This window comes from Melanaphis sacchari, unplaced genomic scaffold, assembly GCF_002803265.2.
Source record: "Melanaphis sacchari strain LSU unplaced genomic scaffold, SCAv2.0 Contig42_pilon_pilon, whole genome shotgun sequence".
Lineage (NCBI taxonomy): Eukaryota > Metazoa > Arthropoda > Insecta > Hemiptera > Aphididae > Melanaphis > Melanaphis sacchari.
Window position 1 is genome coordinate 1,700,417 of NW_020271275.1, and position 18,816 is coordinate 1,719,232.

Genomic DNA, 18,816 nt, shown 5'->3' on the forward strand with positions numbered 1-18,816 from the left:
TAAAATTTACTATAAATTATATTATTATAATATACCTGCAATACGCGCGTATACAGAATACTGCCGTATTCAGTGTTTTGAAACATTTCAAAAAAAAAAAATATAAGCCGTTATTGGATACGCGGTATGGCCAGTATGCCCTGTATAAGGGGGGGGAGGCGTAGATATTGTTGACTTTAACGCGTATAATATAATCCGGATTCCGGACACGCTATTCGTCGAACATAACTTTATAAAATCCACCAAATCCGCAATTGCGTTTCGGTAGTATACGAGATGAAATTATATAATATGTACAAAATGTATGACATGCACGTTTGTAAGGTACACCGCCGCGGAACATCATACCACGCGTGATTGTGAATTTTAAACGCCCCCCCGTGCGTTTTATATTTTGCGCGACCGTCGTCTCATCAACGAATAATACAGAATTGGTTCCACAGTCGATTATAGTGCACAGATTGCAGATTATAGGTACCGATAAAAGTCACTTGCCATCACGTAACCGTTCGAATTGGTTCTATGTACACAAATCGGTCGTCTTTTACGAAATTGTAATAGGTCTTACGATATCAACCTTCCCTATAACGGACTCCTTTAAATAGCGGACACCTCCGAAACGCGGACGAAACGTCAACGACCCGGCAGCGTCGTCCGGCATTGAGAGGGGGTTTCGCATGTTCATAATATCTCATAACTGTTATACTATTTACCTATACACTAAATTATATATATTATAATATACAGACGCACAGGTATATATTATACGCGTGTAGTGGTCTTAAACATCTTAGTATGTATATATGACCGCGGTCGTCCCGCGTTTGGAATTTCGCCGCGAAAAGAGTGCGGCTACTCCGTCGTGTCATGACGTTTGACGCAGACGCGTCCGGCGGCGGGCGATCAGTGAACGTACTCGTTGACGGCGGCGTAGTGTTGGGCGTCGACGATGACGCCGTGGTGGTGGCCGACGGCGGTCGCGGGCGCCGAGGCGCCTATGGGCGTGAGCACCTGGTACGCGGCCGCGGCGTGATGGTCGTCGTGGTGGCCGGTGGCGGTCATGAGCATGGCCGCGGGCGGCGTGTAACCGCCGCCGCCGGCCTGGTGCGCCAGCTGCAGCCTGTCGCTCTCGTTCGAACTGGAACAGCTGGACGCGGAGCTGAACGGCCGCGCGCACGTCTGGTCGTACGGGTAGAACAGCTCTGGGTAGATGTACTCCTCGATCGTGTACATGTTGGACGGCTGCATCATGTTCTGGTGGGACGGGTGATGGTGGCCGGTGCTGTCACCGCCGCCGCCGACGGGGCCGTTGACGAGCGATTGCGGTTCCTGCGTCAGAAATGCAAAACGGTCAATTATTATAACTTGACGAGTTCACCATTTACGATTTAATAATAACAGTAATAATATATAAAATCGACGACGTGCGTAAGGACCAAGGTGCATCAAGACGATTACTGTCGTCTGTCGCAGTGTCGCATGATTAATTGTCGAGAATACAAATATGTCTTAAATCGTGGTTATTATAACTAATATTATCATATTATATGATTTGGCAAGTCAACTGTTCGCTAATCAAATGGATTGAAACGCGAATGTTATAACTTATAAGTGTCATAAACATGTAATGACAAAAGGTACCGATGAACAACACGCAACAGACGTGGTGATAGCGGTAACGCGTCAAAATCACATGTAGATACGAAGTTTGAGTTGTGTATTAGATATTATAGTGGTCAAAATAACATTTTTTTATTTTATAATTTTGTACCAAATACCAAATTGTCTAACTTACACTGCCCTAGATTGGTTAGATTTAAATTTAAAGCTTCTTAGTTTTATATTAATGCGACAAAGGCCCATTAAAAAGCAACAGATGACTAGGCCTGAGAAAAATGGAAATAATTTATTTCCTGACAATTACTAAAAGCGCATATTTGTATAATTGATAATGATTGATTTCAAGAATGTGGGAGAGAAAATATTTCTTAACGAGAGGAAATCGTGCGTCAAATATTCTTTTCATAAGCGTACGTAAAATAATGAGAAACATGATCGCATAATATATGTTATTTATAACATAATATAATATTATTATATACTTCAACATAGGTACATAATAATATGTTTTTATACAAGGGCAGGAAATGCATGTCTAACATGTGCATTGTATAGGTTAGGGTAATATGTACTTGTACAACGCCAAAACATTGTTTGAAACTCGTGTGATATAAGCACACAAAATGTCACTGGTGAAGGGTAATATTGTAGCTCGAACATCGTAGTTTCCTCCCAACCACAGCCCTCCAACCGCGAATTTTAGCTCTGAAGATTACCTACCAGTAGAGGCGTGGCTGTAGCGACGACAAATACGACATTTTATAGAGTTAAAAATGTAAATACACGGCTTGTAATATGCGTGCATGGTGCATGTGAAAATATTTTTAAAACCAGTAGGTGCAATTTTACGACTGCAGCTTTTGATTTTTAACGATAGGTTAGATTAAGTTAATTCTTAATATAATGTAGTTATATTTTTGTTTTTATAGAAAAAATACTAATGTCTACATATTTTATGTTTGTCAAATCTGTTCGTATAAGTGTGAAAATAATATATGCTACCATTATCAATACCTGTGTGTATAATCAATTAAGAATAAATATATCGTATTATTAAAATTTATTGGTAATATAGTATAAAATTAGTCTTAGATCGTCTAAGTATTGGTATAGGTACTCACCACTGGTAGTTTGTACATGATAAATCTTAACTGTAATTTTAATTGATTCAAGCAATTTGAAATATCCAACAACTTCACCAGTTTATAGGGTTTAGAAAAATAACGTGTTTTGAATAACTTATTTAAAATATATGAATGTATTAAAATAAAGGAAATTTAACCTTTTTAATTTAATCACTATTACCTATTAGCCCTGGCTTATTGACTATTGTATCAGTCTTTAGTTGTCATTAAGCTCGTAAAAAATATTAATTTTATCAGAAATTTTCAAGACAAGTAATGATTACTTATTAGTTATTAGTTATTAGTAATTAATAATGAGAATTTAAAACGTTAGTCAAAGAGTGAAATTTAACAAAGTCATCACAAACATTTTAGTTTACAGTTTTTCCACTCGAATTAAGTATGATTTATATGCGAACATAAATCACTGGCATGTAAATTGCAATCTGTCATGTTACACAAACAACAAACCACCGTGATCGTATATTCTGTGAACTATTTATACATAGATAATAATAGTTTAAAATTTACTTGAAATGTACATAATATTTTAAAATGTACGTCTAAATCTCTTACATTCTTAAATAAAATTTTTGTATAATTTTCTAAAGTTTTATAAATAAACTAAGAGATATTAATAATATATTATGTGTTAAAATATTAAGATAACAATTTAAATATGCATAATTGTTGTATACTGTTAACTACATGACTGTTTATATAACGGTGTAATGCTTATACATATACTTAAAAATAATTTATTCTGTACAATTTATGTAGAAAAAAATAAAATGGTAAATTAACATTTATCCCAATCATACACAAATCGAATCACGAACTTTAGTTGAATTATCATTTAATATGTACAGTAATATAATTAGGTATTTACGTTGTATTTATTAGTCAGTTATTTTGAGGAAGACGATCACCACATAAACTTAACATAAAAGTTATTTTAATTATTAACACTTAGCACTATGCATAAATTGTAAATGTTATACACTTATACGTGAACGGCTAATAATATTTCGTACATTAAGTATTTAATTTTAATTTTTGAATTCTGAACAAAACTATTGATTTTAGAATGATTTATGATTTTTTTTTTTTTTGTATAGGTATGTGTATATGATTTGCAGTAGAAAAATTGTCTTGATTTTCTATTTCATTACCTTTTCTGGTAGAAAAATGAATCTAGTTAGTAGGCACTTTTAGGAGCTCAAGATTAAAAATTACCCGTGTTTTTCGAAATAATTAGAAAAATGTTGATAACAAATAACAATAATATTGAATGATATAAATATATACAATTATAATAATTAAATATTAAAAATATAATAAATACAATAGTTTTAGCAAAAGATAACTCAATTTATAGTATTTTACTAATAGTATATTGAATAACTATAATAGGCCATATTAATAGCATTATAAATATATTATAAAATATACTTTGAGTATTAGGAATAAAATACGCTTAACCTGAAAGATCGTCACCGTTCAGAACCGTTTTTTGTATGCAAGGTTTATCATTGAATTCAAATTTAACACATATACATTATACTGACTTACTCAATGACGAGATACTTTCTACATATACTTGACTGTATTGTGATTACTGATTACTTATTTTTCTTTTTTTTTTAATCAAATTTTTATTATTATTACATTCCGTTTTTATTTATTTATTTACTTTTTTTATTATTTTTATTGATTATTCAAACTATTTAGATATTATAATACATAAATCAAAAATTTTGCTATTTGCATAAAAATTCAAATAAGTTCGTATCTGTAGATTATCATCTGGGTACCTACTGAATACGGTCGTATTAAAATACAATATTCTATTTTTACTTTTTATTTTAACAGTTTAACATTATATGTAAGATAGAGGCTATTATATTACCAAGAGAAGAGAATGTTATCTGTCTCAACGTTTATTACGCACAAGTCTATTTTAAATTGGTTTAAAATGTGTTGTCATCATACACCGTCGTTTAACGGAATCTACATGCCATATAGGTAGAAATAAAAACATACGTTCGTTTTGCAATATTAACAAGCAAAGATATAACACGTATTACATCATTGTATAATATATAATATTACTGTATTATATACAGCACCTACTGGCGGGACATGCTTTTAAAGATGAACAGTGCTATTCACCGGTATAATTTATAACGGACGAGAATTATATTATTTTTTTATGTTTTGTTTTTTACACTTACGCTGTTACTGCTAACGTAGTCGTTGAAAAGTCCACCGCTGGAATCACTGTATTCTTCGTCGGTTACCACTGGTGGTCTGTGGTACCTATGATTTTGATTCGATTGTCTTTGGTTTTGTTGCGCTTTGCTGGGTTTGTTTTGGATTGCCGCATCTTCATTTCCGTTCTGTGACGTCGCGCAACCGTTGTTGCACACGGACAGGCAGACGTCTTTCATTTCGGACTCACTGCAGAATAAACATATATTAGCTCCGTCGACAGTGTTGTTGAATATTTATTTGATTTACTCACCTCAGTACGTAGTTAACGCTAACTATACAATGGGGCCTCGAAGATCTACTATTATGGACTATGGTGGCGTAACTCTGAACCCACACCCAACCACCGTCTTTGGCCAACAGCCTATAGTACTTTGTGGTGACTTGGCCTTTCAATAACACTGGAAAAAACGAAATAATTAATATTTATTGCAAATTCAATGATTTTTTTTTTTTTAGTTCTTACGTGTGTGATGCGAGAGTTTCATATTATGGATATCATTGCTGTGAATGTAATGGTAGAGTGTCTTTTCAATTAAATCCTGAGGTTCATATCCTGTCAGCTGAGACACTCTAAAATTTAATAATGAAATTAAATATTATAATGTTTGACAAAGTTACCAAATTTAAAATAATATAGACAATCAAACAAAGGGTGTGTACTGAACATTTGTGATAATACATTTTTAACCATTACTCATTAGTTGTAAAAAATGAAATGCAATTAAGGGTTATGTATTCATAAAAGTAAAATATATTCATTGATTAGGATTTTAAAAATAGTTTACTTGACTTACCTGGCATCTAGAAATATGAGCTTCAAATCTAAACTTGCACGGAACATAAACATATTTGAATGCAATTTAATCTCTGTGATGGCATGTGGAGGTAACGAATGACCAACTGCTACTAGACCAACGGTTTCTATTCCAGGCATTCCGGCAGGGTATTGTCTTACTTTAAGGTAACCAGAACAGTGTATAACCTATATATAAGTATATAATCAAAACAACAAAGATATAAACGATACAATTAATAATTATTGTTCAATTACAGTAATAGTTTAGTCTATATTAAAGATAATAATTATCGTTTGGGTAAAAAATATTTATCGTAAAATTTAGTATTTAGTCGTTGGTTGTTATTTTTTTAAAAGTCATATAGGTACTTAAAAATTATTATAATATAAAATACTACAAAGAATAAATATATGACTGAATTACTAATATTCACACTGTACATATTTTACAACAGATATAATGACAATTATAAGTAAATTAATTTATAATTGATAAAATGATAACTGATGAACTGTCTATGTATAATAAAATATATTTTAGATTTTTATACACTGTTGAATTACAAAATAAAATATCTTGATAATATTTTTTTGGCAAATCATCGAAATCTACAAACACACGCACATTTAGGCTATATGTGTACGAACACAATACGATACTGTTTTTTGCATGTATATTATGAAAGCAAACAAAATATATAGTTTACATTCACTTTAGAAATATGATCCCCTTGGGTGTTCGACGAAATATTCAATATGACAATATCGAAACGGATGTATACTTATATTATGTCTAAACAAATACAGCCATTGATAGAGTCGTATAATATAGCTATATAGGTACTGCAGTATGCACTAGTCACAACTCACGAACACAATATAATAAGTTTATGTGTGCGAGTTGGTGTTATTATATTATGCCGTTGAAAAAATACCATTATAAAATATATATAGGTAAACGTATATCATAATATATATTTGAAAAAAAAAAACAACAACATAAGACCTGTTCTAAAGGTCGTTGCTGCATCCATAGCCACATGGTTATAATAGACTAGGTAATATAATGTGCACGTTGAGAAGGTGTCAAGAAGTCCATTCATAATAGCCGAGACGTGACCACAACCAAAAATACAAGATTTAAGTATTAGAATAAATTAAATACGGGTCTCTTCACAGGTGTGAGATATTTTTTTCTTCGCCTCCACCTCACTGTCTTTCGTTTCGAAAAATATACCCAAAAAATTCCAAAATGTACCTTCGGCACCCGGGACAATAGATACTGAATAGTAATAAAAATCATAGGTGTTCTCCGTGGCTCAGACACGTTGGAGCCGATCGTGAGGTATCAATAAGCGGTCGGGATTAGAGACTATTATAATATTGTTTACTGTGTATAGTGGTGCACACTACAAATGCGACCGGTTCGCGTAATCAATCTTCGGCTATCGACACCACATGTGGAGTGTATAGGTTGTTTTAAAACGTTTTCACTCTTGCATTCGACATGCGTGGACTTGGACACGTTTCGGAAAACTCACCTATAGCGAGGACGCTCGTAACATTACGTTACACAATGGAAAGGATTCGAAAATTCCTGTACGTTATTTTTACTTTGAAGTATAATTCTCCAAAACGTGACTACCTATTGCGATTCGAATTTTCGTGTATAGTCAGTACGGAGTGCACATAAATAATTGTTATCACACCTACAAGTGTGCATATAATACATATAAGTTTATAACTATACAATATATAGTTATTTGTATACATTATTAAAAGAACGATACACCTGGGTTGTCTCTGGCTTACAAACGTATAATATAACAAAGTGTACATTCTGGATAATCAGTTTAAATCTGTTATGTTTAACATTACGTATTAGAGTGAATTGACCAATTATCAAATTTAATACTTAGAATATTAACAAAATGAATCTTATTAGTTAATTTTATATTTAAATTTTAAAGAAGGAGAGATGAGAATTAAGAAAAAAAGCAATTTAAACCTATAAAAATATAAAATGCTCATAACCGATTTTAAAATTTAAAATATAAAAACAACTTATGCAATTCGCTAGATACTATTCTTATTTTAAATTGTGTGTATATACATATATCAATTTGCTATGTTATGTAAGACGAAGACAATGCAGGTGAGTTTAGCGTCCTCTTAATATCAGATATAATATTCTATATTTATGTTTATACTGTTGTAACTTGTTTCAATTGCAAAATGTATAAAATGTTGTACTTCGTAAAATTTTAAGTTAGAAAAGTAGCTACATTATTAATCATATAAGTCCTAACATAATAGTATGCTACATATATATTTAACATGTAGTGAAGTACTGCAGTAGTACTAGCCACTAAACTACCTATAAATATTCTTTGTATACAAATTTATTATACTAAGTTTATTCTATTGCGATAATGCTAACTAGAAGGTAATAAGCGTACTTAAATTTTTTTGCCGATGTTGCTAGAATTTTTTTCTCCTGCAAAATGAACTATAATAGAAACTTTGCATATAATTTACTATCGCACTTCACTTCACCTATTAACTTTATCGGATTTAGGCTAATCTCTCATAGGGTTTATATTTATCTAATCATAAATAATATTAAAACTGCGCATGTTAAATTTACTTACTGAGTATGTAGTATTGTGACAGGTAGAATATGTTTATTTTTGCTTATCGAACAAAATAAAAAATACAATAAACAATGATTTTAACGAAAGAAATTCATATATAGATTAATTAAATGAATTCTAAATGGTTGTTTTATAACAAATGGTCAATACGGTTGTTTTATGCCAATTAAAATATTTGAAGTATATTTAACAGAATAAAACGAAATACATTTCAAATACTAAGTTATATCTGCCTACAAATCTATTCTAATTATAATAAATCTAAAAAACATGATCAAATATATTTTATTTTATATTAAAAAATATTATGATTTTGTTAGAACACTACGAGAATTGAAGAAAACAGTTTACATTAGTCAATATTATACTCACGAGAGGCATAATATCTCAATATTTGACATAATATAATATTATAAAACTACACTTTTACTATAACTGTTGGTTTTGTCAAGTACTATAATAAGTTTAATACAATACATTAATATATTATGACAACTGGCAAGTATATCTATTGTAAAATATGAAAAAAAATTCGTTGAAGCTACATAATATATATGCATATATTTAGCAGCTATTGCTGACCAGTACTATATGTTTGATAATCGCACGTATCGCTTATCCATGTATTTACAGTAATGAAAAAAAATATTATGTACCTACTCACATCTATAATGTAAATATATAGTAGATAAAGGATTAGTTTTTTTGTTACATAGATAAATTATAAAGGTATAACTATAACTCAACATTAATTTAGTACATATTTTATATATGTATATGTGCACGTAATTATCTATCTATCAAATATTTTATTTAAATTAATTTGTATTATACATCATAATAATATTATAATTTATTTATAGACTAAATTGAAACCAAGACTTAATTTTTCGTTTTTATACACGTTTTAAAACTTATTTTAATCTAAAAAAAAAAATTGTTTTTAAGTACCCGATATTTTTAAAATGTAAATAATATTAATTACATAAGAGATAATTAAAAAAAAAATTATAAAAGTAATAACTAATAAAAATAACTTGTAAGTAATGCATTAATTATAGGTAAATACGAGAATGTTTATTAATATGTACACACTCATATACAGCTACTGGTGGATCTTTGATTTTTCACGTTTTCCTGTGTACGTTAAGACAATAATATGTAATATTATACGATAATCTATGTAAGCCCACCTTGCAACTGTACACGTACCTACCGCCGCGCAATGCCCGCAGTCTCGATACGGCTAAATAAACAGACATTGCGCGCTTTATTATTTATCCTGGTGCGCGAGCTCGATCGTCCTGCGGAGATAGAAGTAACGGAGAAAAAATATTGAAAAAGAGGAGGACTCTCGAAGAGTGTTGCGAGGACGCCCGCGGCGAGCACAGCCAATGGCAAACAGACGACCAAAACACAGGTAAATATACGACGGTGATTAAACTCACTCGCGCGCGCACACCTGGGCCCCCGCAATATGGCGCCGCCGCCGTCGCCTGTTGTATTTTATTATTTCACTCCTTTTTATTTTCCCCGTTCCTTTCATCTCATATCCTGCCCCCTCGTATGTATATTGTATAATATTATGTTATATTATTACGTATATTATAACAATCGACACGGCACATATATACCGTGATGTATATATATATATATATATTTATATAATATACATGTATATTTATTGTAATGCTGCAGCAATACGCGCCCGTTTGTTATATGAGCCTATATATGCGTAAGCATTAGCTCCGTAATGTATGCACGAACACACGCCAGGGCACACGAGTGATTTTTATGGCCTACACTTAAGCCGTCCGCAACAACAAAAAATTGTACTTTATATGTATATATATATCATAAATCAAATGTATGAAACTTTGCTATGTCTAGGGAAAGAAAAACGTATAATATAATGTAATGTTCACGACTAATACTCAGCAACTGCTATATAATGCTATTCTAAATTCTAATTCGATGTGTATAATATTTTAATGGTTTATAACGTATATACATATTATAAATCTTAGCATTGACCGCGCGATGAATTTAAAATTAAATATAGTATACTATGCAATACAATATAATAAATATATACGTATAATGCAGGTAGTACATAATATAACCATAATACGAGGTATATTTTTGGTTATAACAAAAACAGGTACTATATAAAATAGTTTTAATTTTTAAGTTGTTAACACGTTCACGTTCACGCGTAATACGTACGTTTTATATTACGACGTTGGCGTAAAAAAAATCCATTTTGAAACTATGCAAGTGACGGTAGTTAGACGTATGTAGTATAAAAATCGATTCCGAGCAAACGTAAAATTAAAATAATTATAAGTGAACGAAAACAACCTAACAGTGTACGAGTGCTCCCGTTGGTTAACCTGCGAAGTTGTATACTAATAATGACATCTTTATATTTTCAATATTATTAGTTATTAGTTATTATACCTATTCAGACTAAGCCATGAACAATTAGGTCAATAATTATACAATAATATTAAACGAATAGGTAGCTATATCATATTATATTATTTCACAGAGTATGCGCATGTTATAATGTTTATCGGTAAGTATTTAAAATGTATAGTGTTTGAATTAGGAAAAGTGTTTGAGGTAACTCTTGTTTTTTTTTTAATATTTCGGCGTATTCTATTATTTATTAAATGAAACGCTGAGGACGAGAAAATATAAGCACTCTGTTTTCACATTTTAGTTAATTATAATTTATTTAAAAAAATATGCAAAAGAAAAATAAGTTTTATAAAGATATTATACTATTATTAGGTATTTATCTAGTACAGTAATACACCTATAACTTCTGGTATGAAAATAACACTAATAGGTAATTGTTTACGTAATATTTTATAAACAAGTTGATTGCACAGATTGACAATTGATAATACACGTTACAGTACCTACTTTTTTAGTATTCTATTTTTTAATCATTTTAAAATTAATATTTAAGTTGAAAATTTGTTTACGCACAGAGAGATTACTGTAAAATAGCATAAACATATTTTCTTATAATAAGCCCTTTTTTTTTTAGAAAAGATTGTATCCTCCTTACTCTGTGCTTCTAATTCAAATACTAGTAATTTTTAAGTCTATGTCATTAAATTCCACAATTTTAATAAAATTTAAAAGTAAACGACAATTCAAAGCATACAGTGGAGTTTTTCGTAGGTGATTGTTTGTATTTGGAATAGTGAATTTCATAGTTAATATTGTTTATAAAGGGCACCAATCTTATCAAGTATGACAATGAAGACCAATAGGTACGCTTAAAACAATATCTAATAATAATTGTTTGAAAGAAAAAAGTATTAGGTGTATTACTGTATTAGTATTATTATATTCGCGTACTCGCGTTTCTTCGACATATTTTTTTTAATTGGTTACAATTCGACGACCAGCGGTAAGTAATGAACTCATAACATCCACCAGCTTCATTGAATAAAATATATTATAAAATATGTGAAAATAAATTATTAATAAAGCCATACCACAGTGTTTTAAATTATTAATGTTTTATAATACTCCGAGAAAATTAAATACTAACAAAAATTATACATAGTAAACGTGATTATAATAATTTTATAATTTAGTAGTTAAACACATCACACGAACGTTAGACGATCCACGCGATTAATTTAAAATAACTTGTGTCAATTATAATTTTATTCTGTATAATTATGAAAATATTATGAATATTTATTGTTGTTATACAACAATAATAAATATATTTAAACGCAGCAAAAAACGATTATAATATATATTTCATATTTTTATATCACTAATTTTTTTTCTTGAATAAACAATAAAATTCTTATATTATGTATACAATTATTTTAAATGTTTAATAATGATGAAGGTTAGTGTGCATTGTTTACATGTAATATGCATTATTATTGTTTACACATTAAACTATTTTTAACTCTATTTATTATTATTATTATTATATATAATATATTATTTTATAAACATTCGTTTTTAATTATTAATTAGATAATGTTTTGTTCAAAACAATTACTACAGTATAATTTTACATTATAAGCCATAAAGATAGCTATTACGAGTATTTGTAATTGTTGCATTGTAATAATGATTTATTCGTGATGTGATAACTTGAATTTAATTAAAATCATGTAAATTTTTTGTACGTAACCTATGATATTTATTCAAAACTTTAACTGTGTATTTCAAAGTTACATTTAAATAAATTATAATTTAAATTGCTTAACTATATCCATTTATCGATTGATTTCCTATGAAAAAATAAATGATTTCATAACGGCAACGTGATTATTTAAAATTTAAATATTGATATTTTTATCTTGTTAGCTTATACGTATATATATATATGATGTGTGTGTACAAGATTACTGAACAGTTAAGTATAAAAGTAAACACGTTCAGGTTTTTGTATTGGCAGTAAGTGTTTAAACTGCCACCAGAACATTTTATAGTTATATTGTTTAGGCTGTTGTTAATGATTTAGTACAACAATAATATTAAATGTCATTAACCCATAGGTATAGCTTTATTTCTTCATGTTTGTCGTGATAACCAAGAATTCTTTATCCTTACAATTAAAAAAAAAAAAATTATGTGTAAATTGTTTTTATTTTTTTTCTTATCATTATCACACGTACTTACACCAAAGATAGATAATTTTACATCTCCTACGTGTTTATATGTAAGTTATATTTTTAATAAAATAAGAATAAGTATAAAATTGATAAAATACCACTGAAAATTGATAAGAACTATATTTTTATAAGTTATTTAATATTATGTTAGTAATTCACATCAATGTGCATTTATATACTTTATATTAATATTTTTATAAATCTGTGTACAATATTAAATTTAATTTTTTTGCTTACTATCAATAATTAAAAAAATAAGCTTATTATTATTATTATTATTGTAAATTTTTTCTATTTAAATAAAAAAAAAAAAAATAATCATTATTTATTATTTATTGTTATACCATATCTTAATACTATTAGGAATCAGAAAATAATATTAGCCGTATTAATATTTTGTTTACCGAGTTTCTGAGATGTATAAACTAATATAATGGCGTAATATGGAATAATCAAACTTATTAGCTTTAATTTAAATAAGTAGTACTTATAATTATTCAATTATGAATCAATATATCTGTATAAACCATTAACAATGTATAATATGTATAATTTAAGTTATATCATATTAAGTTAGTAATATACTAATACCATGGAAAAATAACTATTTTTTTAATAATTTGCTATCAACCAATTTCCTCTACGACTCTACTCTATTTATTCCAAAATATTTGCCAATATTATTATAGTATAACCTAGTTCATCAGCAATGAATAATAGTTACTAAATGTTCAATTATAATGCACAATACCATCATAACATAACTTTAAAGTTTAAAGTTTTCAAAAATTAATTTCTTGTTAATTTATAGACATGAAAATATTTTCTTAAATATTTATTTAATAAAATGTAACATAAAGATTTAACTGGTTAATTATACTCTACAGTTAATATTTTAAGAATAGTTCATTTACTGTTGTTATGTATCAATAATACTAACAATCAGATTGTAATTCAAAAATCAATCATCAATTTTATTTGTTTAAGTTCTTAACATAATTTGTTTATAAATTATAACTACAGAATATAGTATATACCCAATATAAATGTATAATTTACCTTGTATCCTCCTGTGGTAAGCCCTGCGTTCCGTTTGGCCAATACACATTTCATTCGTAAAAAAAATACACGCTGAAGTTCAAACACGGTTGAATCTAAAATGTATTTATTTTATTAGGACCAGTCATTTAGAAAAATTGTAAAAATAGTGTTTTTTAATAACATACTCATCATCATATTCTCCGCTGGAAGATTTTGAGGAAGAGGTGGACTAAGCACTGATATCATTTCATCGTGATCAGATTGATGAATATATTCAAATATACTGTTACCAGTCAATTCCACCTTAACTCAGCAATATCAATTGAAATTAAAAATTAATTAATTCAAATAGTGATGAAATAACAATTTTAAAAACATTTGTTTTTAAATATTAATTATATCATTTTAATGAGACAATATATTTTATATACCTGTGACAACCCCAAGTGGACAGATGCTGTTTCAGATATATACATTATCTTCCCATCGCCGCCTACGACGAATATAAAACCATCGAGACTCTAAAAATAAAAATATAAGTAAATATTATATAATTATACAAGAATAATTTTAACTATTAAAATTGAATATATAGCTCTAGTAAAGCATACATCAACAATTTTCTTCAAAGTTAATAATATAAAGTGGATCAATATAAATTATATTATTGATAAAAAAAAAATGCTACAAAATATTTATAAAATGTTGATTTATCATTAGCTTTATTATTAATTTAACACAATCAATGACTTAAAAGATGAATAAAATTTTAAAAACAAAGCAATGTTATTTTATTTTCAGATTATCGCGAATTAGAATTTGATCTGTCTTATCTAATTACCTTTAATATATTTACCTGTAGTAGATATGAACCAAGCTCTTTAATACAAGCTTCTTTTGCATGGTTTACTGGAGTCGCTGCACCCCAAGCGTCACCTAAGCCTAAATTATGATGGGTGTAATAAGTATTAGTTCCAAGTACTTAAACATTAACATTTCAAACGAATTCTGTGTACAGATAAGAATAAAACACGTATTGTTCTTACCGTTAGGGAAGACGTGTCTCATTTTTAAGTAGCTAGTGGTCAACCGGATGACAGAAGCTTTATCTAATTGGCTAGTAATGGCCGCCGGTAATGGCAAGAGTTTGGCCAACTCTAGGAATTCGGCGTTCTCATTTTCCCTACGTGTCCTTGCCGCATTCCTGCTCCTCTCTCTCATCTCTGTAGACCCGAAAACAAGTAAAAAGTCACGAGTATTAATAATCAATTTACCCATGTTTACATAAAATGAATCAGTTCTCCGACTGCAGTACATCGAGTGCAATATATTACCACCGGCCGCGGTGCTTATTTTGAATTCCGTGGTGCTCATTTTGAATTCCGCGGTTTTCTTCAATAACTCACGCATAAGTTAAACGCTATTTTTTTGTTAAAAATAAATTTAGACGCATGACTGAAAATTATGAATTCTGTAGCGACAAAAATCAGTTCTATCTGACACTGACTCACCGAGACAACTACACAAACTATCGGAACTAAAACAATTTGACTACATAGTACATAGTGCAGTTTGTTTACTAAAGCAACCTTGACACCAGGTTTGGACATTGTTTATAAAATGATCACTTTGTTTTATTTCCTAGTCTTTTACGTATTATATGTTTATATTTATAAATTAAAGAAAAAACGTTGACCTCGAGTCTAAGGCAGGTCATTTTCCTCTGATTTAAAAATAATTAATAGTGAAACACTACTTTAAAATATAGGTACCTACAAAAAATAAAGAATGATTTTACTCATGGAATCCAGTGAAAATCATTGATAAATGGTTAAAACTATGATCGTAGATTTATACTATTTAAAATTAACTCTAATATGATATTAGTAATATCAATAGTATTATCATACTCTTTTATGTTTAAATTACCTATAAGATATCAAATCTTATTGTAAAATAACAATACAATAATTCGATCCGTTTTAAATTTTAGTGTATGATAATAATTAATATTTTAATTAAATGGATAACAATAACTATTAGCTACAAATAAAATTTGAATCATACACATAATTCATAATAGTAGCTTAGTTTATTATTTAAGCTTAGTACTCAAATAAATATTGTGTTACTAAATAAATTAATATTTTAATACCTACTTAAACATATTGAATTTAATGTAGAGTATTTAATCTAGTCCAAATTTTAAGTACATCTACTACCTAGATTCAATGTATAAATATAGCTGCTTGCATGACTGTATGGTTAATATCAGTATAAAACATTTAAAGCATTTTTTTCACGGTAATATTGTATGACTTACTCGAAGTATCACCCGACAACGTCATTTTCACGAACACAATAAGGAGAACGCACAAAATGTGTATAATGCGATAAAATTGGCCTCGAAGTATTACACTAATGTGCTACAGTGGACGTATAAATTTAACAACCATACAACATAAGTGCAAAATATCGTATAGTAAAAAAAAAAAAAATAATATTCAACAACAAGTTAATTAGAAGTTTTATTATATCACAAAACAAAAATTATTTAATACGATTATACTAAGAAGTGAAATACTAACGCTTTACCTACGTTGTTACTTAAGATAAGCTGTAGTTTTTATATTGTACAACTTGTGAACATTAATTAGATGTATAATACTAATAATAAGTAACTGTATTTTGTATATTTCAATGCTTATAAGTTATAATTATTTCTAATGCCAAATAAAAAAAAAAAAAAAAAAATGAAGATATTCATATATTGTAAAGATATAGGTAAATTTGTATGAGCGTGTGTGTGTGTATGTGTGTGTGTGTATTTTAAACATTATAAAAATAACCACAAAATTGTAAGAATCATGTATAATTTTTTCAATTACATGTATATAATCGTCATAATTCATGTGTAAACTCTATTATTTCACCTAATAATTTGGCTTTGTCGATCTTAACGAATGCGCTCATAGTAAAAATAACGTAAAACAACTTAATTTATTCAGGTTCCGAAAATAATTTAAATAGATCGTTTCGACTTGTAATATAATGTGCGTAAGTAAATTTCAATACAATTATTTATAGACCCGATGTGTGTGAACAAGAAAACTTAGGTATTTACTATTTCATCCCATTGGCGTGCGCACTTTTTTTAACACGACCGACCGACAAAAGTGGGCAAACCGCCGGCGCGTCGGCGCACGTGCGACGACAGTAAACGGGTGACGCACTCGGATCGCGAAAACGTGATTTATCTACTAACAATCAAAATCCATTTAAGCGAAAATGTTTCCAGACTCACGTACTCGAATATATCACTATAGGGTACCCACTAGCTTACTGATAAAAAAAAAAAAAATGAATAAAATTATGAATTATAGTAAAGTAGAAGGGAAAATGCAAAAAAATATTTTCAAATCAAACGTATTATACTAACGCGCAACATACATTATATATTATATATGTACTGTACCTTTGGGCATCGGCAACGGGGATTTCCTGTAACATTTCCTTTTGGTTTTCATTTTCAATTCTTGGCACATAGTCCCAATTGTTGATGACAGAATGTTTTCCCGGCACATATATTAAAACTGCGTTTGACGGTCGAAGCACACACACTCACTGACCACCACCACAGTTCTACAGACCGTCGAATACTATACAAACACTAGACGTGTACTGCAGTGCGGGCACCGCCAAAAATGAATACACCTATACGTCGACAGAACGGAGAAATTTCAAAAACATAATAGACGCACACCAGGTATGATCGGCTGATGGCACGGTAGAGGGGGCAAAAAAGGTAGACATTGGGTCGCCGGGACCTTTGGGCTCCTCACAGTCTGGCTGACCTGTAGGTATTGTTCGGCCAAAACCTTTCGGAAGAAGTCATTCTAGGAACAGATGTGTATTTTATTGATGGTCCCGTCTTTTTTTTAAACACATTTTTTTTTTATATGATTTTATATTATAGGGAGGATTTTAGTAGGAAATCCATTGAGTTTACACTTTACAGGTAGAATTTAGGTCGAAGATGAACAAAACAAAACGTATTATTTGCTCATCGTGTTGCCGCCGCTGAATACAGTATATAAATTATAAGGCATAAGCCAACAGTTATATGACAATACCTTTAATACTATGTATAATGTATATATACTTATATATACTATATATATATTATATATGGCCACACATAATATACTTCCAATATATAGTATATAATAAATATAAACATGTGTATATGGTTCAATAGTCGTATTTATATAGGTATATTTTACTCCAACAAGCAAATATTACTGTTTTGAAATATATATTGTACATGAGCAGTAATATGTTTTTTTTACTGTTACAGGTTAGATAATAAAAGATAATATTAACAACACTAACACATTTTTAGTATTTAGTACAAAAATTATTGTTATTTAAATACCAGAGCGTTATAAAACAATAATATCGAATCAATTATTGTGTAGGTATTCAATGTGATTTTTAAAACAATCCTAACCAATATGATTTTAATCATATTACAGAAAAATATTATTGTCAATAAATAATACAACTTAATAATAATTATTACCTATCAACCTATCTATATTAGTAGTATACTTAAGCATATTGGGTTTAAGGTGACAATCATTCAC

The 18,816-nt window shown here is 29.2% G+C and overlaps 1 protein-coding gene across 1 annotated transcript; it reads right to left on the bottom strand.

Moving 5' to 3' along the window:
- Positions 1-802: 802 nt before the first annotated feature.
- On the bottom strand, positions 803-17,884 carry LOC112597531 (single-minded homolog 2). Its single transcript, XM_025343611.1, has 11 exons — positions 17,646-17,884; positions 15,217-15,393; positions 15,027-15,112; positions 14,602-14,691; positions 14,356-14,473; positions 14,189-14,283; positions 5,813-6,000; positions 5,482-5,588; positions 5,269-5,416; positions 4,979-5,204; positions 803-1,329 (listed from the first exon to the last, which is right to left on the bottom strand). The coding sequence occupies exons 1-11, from the start codon at positions 17,752-17,754 to the stop codon at positions 904-906; spliced, it is 1,770 nt and encodes a 589-aa protein (XP_025199396.1). The 5' UTR covers positions 17,755-17,884; the 3' UTR covers positions 803-903.
- Between the last annotated feature and the right edge of the window lie 932 nt (positions 17,885-18,816).

What these genes read in the sequence shown, in the direction of transcription:
- LOC112597531 (XM_025343611.1), bottom strand. Translation starts at nt 17,754, where the DNA reads ATGTGCCGGGAAAACATTCTGTCATCAACAATTGGGACTATGTGCCAA. An exon ending in AGCGGAGAATATGATGATGA is followed by an intron (nt 14,284 to 14,355) that starts GTATGTTATTAA and finishes AATACATTTTAG; the next exon opens with ATTCAACCGTGTTTGAACTT. An exon ending in TTACCACAGGAGGATACAAG is followed by an intron (nt 6,001 to 14,188) that starts GTAAATTATACA and finishes ACTTATATATAG; the next exon opens with GTTATACACTGTTCTGGTTA.